Source organism: Coffea arabica, chromosome 6c, assembly GCF_036785885.1.
Source record: "Coffea arabica cultivar ET-39 chromosome 6c, Coffea Arabica ET-39 HiFi, whole genome shotgun sequence".
In the NCBI taxonomy this organism is placed as follows: Eukaryota; Viridiplantae; Streptophyta; class Magnoliopsida; order Gentianales; family Rubiaceae; genus Coffea; species Coffea arabica.
This window is the reverse complement of record NC_092320.1, coordinates 17,075,624-17,085,444: the sequence shown is the minus strand read 5'-3', so window position 1 is coordinate 17,085,444 and position 9,821 is coordinate 17,075,624. Positions and strand designations below refer to the sequence as shown.

The 9,821-nt window shown below is 45.1% G+C and overlaps 1 protein-coding gene and 1 non-coding gene across 2 annotated transcripts; one reads left to right on the top strand and one right to left on the bottom strand.

Moving 5' to 3' along the window:
• Positions 1-1,656: 1,656 nt before the first annotated feature.
• LOC113694362 (small nucleolar RNA R71) lies at positions 1,657-1,763 on the bottom strand. Its single transcript, XR_003449319.1, has one exon. It is a non-coding gene; the product is annotated as a small nucleolar RNA R71 (small nucleolar RNA).
• Positions 1,764-2,019: 256 nt separating this feature from the next.
• Positions 2,020-6,708, top strand: LOC113693071 (uncharacterized). The gene is made up of 7 exons (XM_072053484.1): positions 2,020-2,118; positions 2,226-2,516; positions 2,718-4,060; positions 4,186-4,316; positions 4,987-6,153; positions 6,366-6,460; positions 6,610-6,708. Exons 1-7 carry the CDS (start codon positions 2,020-2,022, stop codon positions 6,706-6,708), a joined length of 3,225 nt encoding a protein of 1,074 aa, XP_071909585.1.
• Positions 6,709-9,821: the final 3,113 nt, after the last annotated feature.

Below are 9,821 nucleotides of genomic sequence, written 5' to 3'. Positions count from 1 at the left end.
CGCAGAATACGAAGAAACTATTCCTTCATTGTTTCACTTTTCCAATTCTTCGGCAATTAATTGAATGAACTCAATTAAACCACGCGGGATTGACACGATAAGGAGCGGCTAATTTCCTCATCTACCCAAAAGTTAACGCGAAGGCGCGGTCCATAACATCTGTGAGATCTAATCGAATTTTCATTATTTCTTCCAATTTATTGCTATTCGTGCGTTTCCTGAATTAATTGTTCATGGGTATTTTATTGATTGAATATCAACGGTCGGGTATTTAATTTAATTTAATAGCCTACTGCCACGTTAATTAAACAGAATCCGTAATTGTTCATTTAGTTAACACCCCATAGCAACCACCATAATTGGCTTTATGATGGGGAAACGCAAGATCTAATTTAAATAAACCCTCTTAGCGTGTTTATTGGTTAGGGTTGGGTTCTTCTAGTTTTAATGCAATTGGATAATTAAATTCCTACGGTCGTACCTAGGGTTGTTATCTGATTAGAGAAGCAGTCAATGGTCGTACCTTGACTGTCGAAAAAGTAAGGAAGAGCTGGTTGTCAGAGCTTATCGATGGCTATAACCAACCTAGTGATAAATGGATGAAATATCTTTGCATCGATGAGTATATATTTGGACCGTGCCTGAGCAGTTGATCCTTTGGGTAGAACTTTTATTAATTGCTATTTTTAGTGAATTGTGCTTTGTGAGTTAGTTTTGAATTTTGTTTGTTTTATTTTATTTTATTTTTATTTGTCTCCCATTGAAAATCCCCCAATTTCGTTCTACTAATTTGGAAAGAAATAATTTCCTATCTGCTCCCTGTGGAATCGACCCTACTTGCCATTGTACGCAAAATTAGTATTTTTATAGATAAATCCGGTATATCGGATCAAGCAAACTCTTCGGGAACAGGGTGAATCAAGTAACCCATTGCACACCTAGGGTCCCTGCTCCAGTACTTGGATTTGTTCTATAATTATTTAATTGATGTGGTAATTAAGACTTTTTAGTAATTATTATTGCACAGATTCGGCACCTGTCAATTTTTGGCGCCGTTGCCCCGGAGTTGGCGTTTGGATTATTTGTTTCTTTTTAAATTCAGTTTTTATTTTATTTTATTCTTCTTGGTATTTTTGTTAGTTTATGCCCCGTTCTTCTCGCACAGGTGAATTGATATACGATCTTGAGGTTGAGAAGGCAGCGCGTAGGCGGAGGCAAGAGACCAAGAGACGAAAAGAAGGGCACTTCTTTGTTGCAAACGAGTCAGTAGAAGACGAAATAAGCATGGCCAACGCCCAAACATTAAGGGAGCTGGCTGCCCCGGAGTTGACTCACCAGCCCTTATGCATCACATTCCCCACTTTGGCAGAGAATACTGCTTTCGAACTGAAGTCGGGACTGATTCACTTCTTACCTTCTTTCCATTGTCTCTCTGGCGAAGAACCCCACAAACATGTCAAGGAGTTCGAGTTAGTTTGCTCTAGCATGAAACCTCCTGGGCTCACTGAGGAGCAGATAAGACTTAAAGCTTTCCCCTTCTCTCTCAAAGATGCAGCAAAAGATTGGCTATACTACCTACTAGCGGGTAATATTACCACATGGGCACAGTTAAAAAAGAAGTTTTTAGAAAAATTCTTCCCTGCATCCCGGGCTGCGAGTTTGAGGAAGGAGATCTGCGGCATTAAACAATATCCCGGTGAGTTCTTGTATGAATACTGGGAAAGGTTTAACAAGTTGTGCACTAGATGCCCGCAGCATCAAATTAGTGAACAACTGTTAATCCAATACTTCTATGAAGGGCTCCAATCAACCGATAGGAGTATCATTGACGCTGCGAGTGGGGGAGCACTTGCAAACAAGACACCGAGGGAGGCGTGGGAGCTCATCAAAGCCATGGCAGAGAACTCCCAGCAATTTGGCTTCCGTGAGAGCAACCCTCCCCGTAGAGTCAATGAGGTAGAGACTTTATCCATACAGCAGCAACTGTCAGAATTGACGTCTGTTGTTAGGTAATTAGTCATGAGAGACACGCCGCGAGCAAAGGTGTGTGGAATCTGTACTAGCATGGACCACTGCACGGACACGTGCCCCATTTTGCAAGAGGACGGGGCGGAACAGGTAAACATGGCTGGAGGCGTGCCCGCGCCCGGCAGGTAGTACGACCCGTACTCCAATAGGTACAATCCGGGCTGGAGGGACCATCCCAATCTCAGTTATGGGAACAGGCAACAAATTTATTTCCGAATCGTCCACCAGGATTCCACCAGCCATGGCAACCAAAATCTCAACCCTCGTCCTCCAATTCAGGAAACTCCCTGGAGGACCTAGTCAAAAGCTTGACCACGACTACTACCCAGTTTCAACAGGAGATCAGATCCTTGGCCGCGAATACCGCGCAGCTCCAGCAGGACACCAAGGCTGACAAGAAGGACCAAGATGTTCGAATAAGCCAACTGGCAACTGCCATCAACCGCTTGGAGTCCCACGTTTATGAAAAACTGCCATTGCAACCCGAGGTAAATCCCAGAAATGTAAGTGCTATGACGTTGAGGAGTGGCAAGGAACTGGAAGGGCTCAAAGTGGAAAGTTAAAAAAGCAAAAGTGAAGAGGAGATAGAGAAGGAAATTGAAGAGGAAGGGCATATTCGCAAGGATCCTAAGGTAACCTTCACTTCTCCGCCCACTATTAAATCTAACTTACCTCCTTTTCCTTGCAAGCTGGAGAAGACAAAAAAGGTAGAAAAGGAAAAAGAGCTTTTAGATGTGTTCCAAAAAGTGGAGATTAACATTCCTTTACTGGATGCAATCAAGCAGATACCGAAATATGTTAAATTTCTCAAGGATCTATGCATCCATAAGAGGAAACTGAGAGGGGACGAAAGAGTAGCGGTGGGAGAGAATGTGTCAGCAATGCTCCAAAGAAAACTCCCACCCAAGTGTGGAGATCCAGGTATGTTCACGATCCCCTGTAAGATAGGGAATATACCGATCAGGAAAGTAATGTTAGATTTAGGGGCGTCAATCAATGTGATGCCAAAAACCATTTTTGCTTCTCTAAATCTTGGGCCACTTAAAGAAACAGCCATCATAATCCAACTAACTGATCACACAAATGCATATCCAGAGGGGCTAGTTGAGGATGTCTTGGTTCAAGTAAATGAATTGGTCTTTCCGACAGATTTTTATATCTTGGACATGGGAGATGAAAAATCAATAAACCCGTCACCTATCTTGTTAGGTAGACCATTTCTTAGCACTGCCAGGACTAAGATAGATGTGAATGAGGGTACTTTGTCAATGGAATTTGATGGTGAAACTGTGAATTTCAATATTTTTGAGGCGATGAAGTATCCAGAAGAATCTAACTCGGTCTTTGCTTTGAGCGTTATTGAGCCTTTTGTGCAGGAAACTTTCGAATTAGATGGCAAAGACGCATTGGAAGTGGCTCTAATCAAGCATCTGGAGTTGGGTGTAACTCTTGATGTGGACCTAAGGGAAGATTTGCTCCATGCTGTTGAAGCCTTACACTCACTTCCACCCGTATCCCCAAGGTATGAGCTTACTTCTCTTTTTGTGCCAGAGGCTCAGACAAAGTTGCTCCCTTCAGTTGTGCAGGCACCGGAGTTAGAACTAAAGTCTCTCCCGAAACATCTAAAGTACGCATTCCTAGGAGACCGGGAGACACTTCCGGTGATCATCTCTGCACACCTATCTCCAAGTCAAGAGGACAGACTGGTGCGAATCCTTAGGGAACATAAGGAGGCAATTGGGTGGAGCATAACCGATATTAAAGGGATTAACCCGTCCTTGTGTATGCACCGGATAAGACTCGAGGATGATGTAAAGCCGGTGAGGCAAGCACAGCGAAAATTGAACCCTCTGATGATGGAAGTGGTGAAAAAGGAGATACTCAACCTTCTGGAGGTAGGGATCATTTTCGCTATTTCGGATAGTCCGTGGGTGAGTCCTGTCCAAGTGGTCCCGAAGAAGGCGGGAGTGACCGTGGAGGAGAACCAGGAGGGTGATATGGTACCGGTCAGGAAAGCTACTGGCTGGCGTCAGTGCATCGACTACCGGAGGCTAAACTCCGTGACTAAAAAGGACCACTTCCCCCTCCCTTTTATTGATCATATGGTAAAACGATTGGCAGGTCGTGTTTACTACTGTTTCCTGGATGGCTTTTCAGGTTACTTTCAGATCGCGATAGCACCAGAAGACCAGGAGAAGACTACATTCACATGACTGTTCGGTACATTCGCTTATCACAGGATGCCTTTCGGTCTCTGCAATGCTCCGGCAACTTTCCAAAGGTGCATGGTAAGTATTTTCTCAGAATATGTGGAAAAAATAATTGAGATATTCATGAATGATTTTAGTGTGTACGGGGACAGTTTTGATGAATGCCTTGAGAATTTGGCCTTAATTCTGAAAAGATGTATAGAGACGAATTTGGTACTTAATTGAAAAAAATATAACTTTATAGTAGATCATGGCATTGTCTTAGGGCACGTCGTGTCGGCTAAGGGAATAGAGGTAGATAAAGTTAAAATAGACCTTATTTCTGCTCTACCTTACCCGTATGTGTATGGGAAGTGCGTTCGTTTTTTAGCCATGCAGGCTTTTACAGGAGATTTATCAAAGACTTTTCAAAAATAGGAGCACCCCTGTTCAAGTTACTGCAGAAGGACGTGCCATTTGATTTCACAAATGAATGTAAGGTGGCTTTTGATAAACTGAAGGAATCATTGACATCGTCGCCTGTCATTCAACCCCCAGATTGGAGCCTTCCGTTTGAAATCATGTGCGACGCGAGTGACTATGCCGTGGGGACCGTGTTGGGACAAAGAATTGGAAGAGCGTCACACGCGATCTATTATGCGTCGAGAGCCTTAAGTGGAGAAAGAATTACTAGCTGTTGTTTTTGCACTAGAAAAATTTAGGTCATATTTATTTGGTGCAAAAGTAATAGTTTTCTCTGATCATGCAGCCTTGAGGTACTTGCTGGCGAAGAAGGATGCTAAACCAAGGCTGATCAGGTGGATTTTGCTCCTGCAGGAGTTTGACCTAGAAATCAGGGATAAGAGCGGAGCTGAGAATTTGGTGGCTGATTATTTGAGCCGGTTGCTCACAAATCAAGAGGATCTACCGTTAAGAGAATCATTTCCTGAGGAACAATTATTAGCCATTGATTTGTCAATACCTTGGTACGCTGACATTGTTAATTTTTTGGTAACAAATCAATTACCTGCGGGTTGGTCAAAAGCTAAAAGAGATAAGTTAAAGAGTGATGCCAAACATTACCTTTGGGATGACCCCTACCTGTGGAGGCAATGTTCGGACCAAGTGATAAGAAGGTGTGTAAGTGCAGGTGAGTTTCACTCTATTTTGACTTTCTGTCATTCGTTTGCATGTGGAGGGCATTTTGATCCAAAGCGGACGGCTCGTAAAGTGTTAGAAAGTGGTTTTTATTGGCATACTCTCTTTAAGGATGCATATTTGTTCTGTAAATATTGTGATAAGTGTCAAAGGGTGGGGAATATTTCTCGTAGGGACCAAATGAGTCAGACTCCCATATTATTTGTTGAGATTTTTGATGTCTGGGGTATAGATTTCATGGGTCCTTTCCCCTCGTCTTTTGGTTTCTTGTACATTATACTTGCTGTTGACTATGTTTCCAAATGGGTGGAGGCGAAAGCCACCCGAACTAATGACTCTAGAGTGGTTGCAGATTTTATAAGATCTAACATTTTTGTCCGCTTTGGAATGCCGAGAGCTATAGTGAGTGACAGGGGCACCCATTTCTACAATAAGACAATCACTGCATTGTTTCGTAAGTATGGTGTGCTGCATAAAGTATCCACTCCATATCACCCACAGACGAATGGGCAGGCCGAAGTGTCGAATAGGGAAGTTAAGTCCATCTTGGAAAAGATGGTGCGGCCTAATAGGAAAGACTGGAGTCTGAAGTTGGAAGATACTCTCTGGGCCTACCGCACTGCGTATAGGACACCGATTGGGATGTCCCCATACAGGTTAGTTTTTGGGAAGCCTTGCCACTTACCAGTAGAATTTGAACACAGGGCTTCTGGGCGCTCAAGGGGTGTAACATGGACCTTATGGAGGCCGGAGGAAATAGGAAGCTTCAATTACAAGAGTTGGAGGAGCTAAGGAATGAAGCCTATGAGAACGCTGCAATATATAAGGAGAAGAGCAAAATTTTTCATGACCAACAAGTGACGAGGAAGTCATTTGTCATAGGGCAAAAAGTCCTGCTTTATCACTTGAGACTTAAGCTTTTTCCTGGTAAGTTGCGTTCCCGTTGGATTGGTCCATTTATTGTTACTAATATTTCTCATTATGGTGCAGTGGAAATCCAAAGTCTTAAGACAGAGAAAAGGTTCGTAGTCAATGGTCACCGTCTAAAGCCTTATTATGAAGGGTTCAACAGTGAGCAAGTGAAGGTTCTATTCCTTGATAATCCAAATGGTGAAGTCTAAACAGTTGAAGGCCATGTCTAGCCAAAGACGTTAAAGAAAGGCGCTGCTTGAGAGGCAACCCAAGGATTACAATATTAGTTGTGATCATTTTTCCTTACTCTGCAATTTTTCAGTTTTATTTTAATGTTTTGATGGTTTTTGTGGTGTTAGACAGAAGAATAGAGGTTCCAAGGCATGCCCACACCTTGGAAAGGGTGCGCCAAGTGCCCTGAGCAAATTGGAGACTAGCAGATCCAAGGCGTGCCCGCGCCTTGACAAAAATTCGCTTGAGTGTCATTAGGATGCGTTGGTCAGAGAACTAGGTCCTTCAAGACGTGCCCACGCCTTCCAACCCTTCCGATAGCGAAAGTAAAAAAAAATAAATAATAATAATAATAATAATAGACCAAGACTCTACTTTTTTTTCCACTTTTCCTTCTTCTTTGACTAGTTTTGGACAATCCCTTCCAAACTTCTTCTGCCTAAGCTCTGATAATACTTCCTCTGTTTTGGTCAAGCCGCCGCCTCCATGGTACGCCACCGCTACAGTCCACAGCTCGTCGCCGCCGCCGTCGTGCACCCCCTGCGCACGCCTGGCTCCCACAGCAAGTAGACCGCACGAGCGCCCACAGCAAATCCGCGGCCTCAGCACCGCGCGCGACAAGAGAGCGCGCCCAAGCTCGGCCCACGCGGCCTAGCAGGTCCACAGCCCTCCCTGCGCGCTTGCTCCCTCCGCTCTGCTGCTCTACCCTGCGACCAGAGCGTCCGACCAGTGCCTCTGCGCGCTAGCACTGCCATCTCGCGCAGTCCTAGCGCAGACCCAGCAGCTCGCGCGACGAGCACCACTCAGCGCGCGGCCACCTGATCTGCGCGCGCAGCATCCAGATCCAGCGCGCAGTCCCCGCCCACGCGGACAGCACCCGAGCCCAGCCTCGCGCGCTCCAGCGCGCCTCTCCATCGCGTGGCCCACACCGCTGCGCCCAGCCCCTACAACAAGCACGCCCTGTAAGCCACGGAAACCCAGCGTCTGTCCTCCGCTGTGGGCAGAAAGTGGTATCTCTATCATACTCGATTGCTGCTACCAGTCTTTGAATTGGGGGGGCAGTTGCTATATGTGACCAGTCTTTTAATTTATTGCTGAAGTTCTACTTGTGTTGGGTTGACATAATTGCTTGTTTTTTGGGGACCATTTATTTGTTGTCTGCAAGTGTGAGTACACGTATCTGCCTGGGATTGATTATATACTTGAGACATCTGGGGGCTCCGGTGAATTTATTATTTATTACACGTGGTCGGAAGCTCGCTGATTGTTGACTGATATTTTGATTTGAGGGGGGTTGGTTCGGTCTTCTTTATTGTTGTCGGCTAATTGACGGCAGTGGGACATTGGTTGGTGTTTGTTGTCTGGCCGTTGTCTGGTGGGGTAATTGTGTCCCCCTTTTACTGTTGAGCTGCCGAATATTTTGTAATTCTTGTTGTCTGTGGTCCCCTATCTGCTGTTGGTGGTTGGTTGGCTGTCTCTGAGCTGATTCACTCTGTCTGTGGTCCCTAAATGCCCCCTAAGAAGGCAACCACTGCTGGGCCGTCTGGCTCCAAACCTCGTAAGAGACGAGCCCCGGTTCAACCCCCCATTCGGTCCCGTTTGGGCCTGAATAAGAGCACCATGTCTCCTGGAGAGTGGGGAGAACCGATCACTAATCTTACAAAGGCCCAACAGGACCGGTTTAACACCTTGGTGCATCGACCTTTTGCCCCTTGTAAGTGCTTCCACGCCCCTACCCTAGACCATCTGCGAATTGCAAGGGAGGTTGAGCAGTTGTTCTCTGCAATAGGCTGGGAAAAGTACCTAATCATTAACTACCCCACATTTGAAGAGCTTTGCTGTGAATTCTACTGCTCTTTTGAGTTTATCAGGAATGAATACATCACTTTGGATGAGCCGGAGATTATTCAGTTTAGATTAAAAGGCACACAGTATAGTTTTTCCATCAATGAATTTAATCTGACTTTGGGGTTTGTCAGTGAGGATACCATTGCATCCGGAGCATATATCAATATTGCTTGTGACTACACCAGACCGTTCAGAACTGAATACATTGACATCTGGAGGGAGTGGTCCACAGATCGGCAAGTTTATAATCCGAGTCAGTCCAAGGCCTCTCAACTGAAGGATCCGGTCTTAAAGGTCATCCACAGGTTCTTGGCTCACAATTTCTCGGAGCGGAAGGATTCCTCCGGCACTCTTACCAAAACAGAATTTTATTTCCTTTGGTGCATGCGCAACAACGTCAAGGTTAATTTTGGATGTTGGATAGTCACTCAAATGCAATCAGTCATTCAAAAGCAAAATAAACCGATCATTTTGGGCTCACTCATTACCCACTTGACCATTCGATTGGGCTTGCTAGACCTCGACAAGGAGCACAACTTCGCCCTAGCTCGAGAGATTGAGCCACTGGATTTGCGCAGTTTGGAGCTGATGGGGGTTATTTTCAAAGTGGGCGATGTCTATCAGTTTACGCCCCCTGGTGAGGGCGGGCCGCGGTCTCGGGTGCCTACCACTGCACCCGCCACTGACTCGCCACCCCATCCGGATCAGGCAGGTCCGTCCTCCTCTCATCCCCCTCCTGCTGGAGACCCCCGCTACCCGGACCTCCAAGATGCTGTTGATGAGCTCAACACCCAACTGTCGAGGATAGATGGCCGTCTTATGGCGCTCCAGGTCTTCGCCCGCATTCAGGCAGAGAATCAAGCGGCCTTTTTCGCACACATTGGATTCACCCCGTCTTACCCCCCTCCACCTTAGTGTCTCGTTTTCCCTCCCCGGTGGTCAGGAAAGTTTCTCTTCTTTCCTCCTAATACTTTATTGGTCTCTTCTACATTGAGGGCAATGTAAGTCATAGGTGTGGGGGGAGTGACTTCCATTAGTGTGACTCCCACTAATTTTTTCTCTTTCTCTCTTTTTCATTAGTTCTTTTTGCTTTGCATAAAAAAAAAGAGAAAAAAAAACATGAAAGAAAAAAAAAGACGAAAAGAAAAAAATGAAAAAAAACATTGTAGTTAGTCGATTTTTTTTGGTTATTTCTAAGCTTGTTAGTGTTGGGGCATGTTGCTGTGATGAATGACATAATCAGAGTGGGTATGTGGTCGGATATGCTAGTTGTGCATCTTGCTTCCCTTGGCAATGTCGTTGAATGTTGAATATGTTGGAATTGACCCATTTTTGAAACTTTTGGGAGCTTTTGAGCCTTATATGAGCACATTATTTTTGTTTGCTCTATTTTTGTTTGATTGAGTGGGTATCACACATGGTATTGGCATTCTAGAACTTGCTAGTTTATACATG

Excerpts from the sequence above, each read along its gene's own strand:
- LOC113693071 (XM_072053484.1), top strand. The coding sequence starts at position 2,020 with ATGAGAGACACGCCGCGAGCAAAGGTGTGTGGAATCTGTACTAGCATG. Across the intron at positions 4,061-4,185 it reads AAAGCTACTGGCTGGCGTCA|GTTACTTTCAGATCGCGATA; the intron begins GTGCATCGACTA and ends ATGGCTTTTCAG. Across the intron at positions 6,154-6,365 it reads AGGAAGCTTCAATTACAAGA|TGGAAATCCAAAGTCTTAAG; the intron begins GTTGGAGGAGCT and ends ATTATGGTGCAG.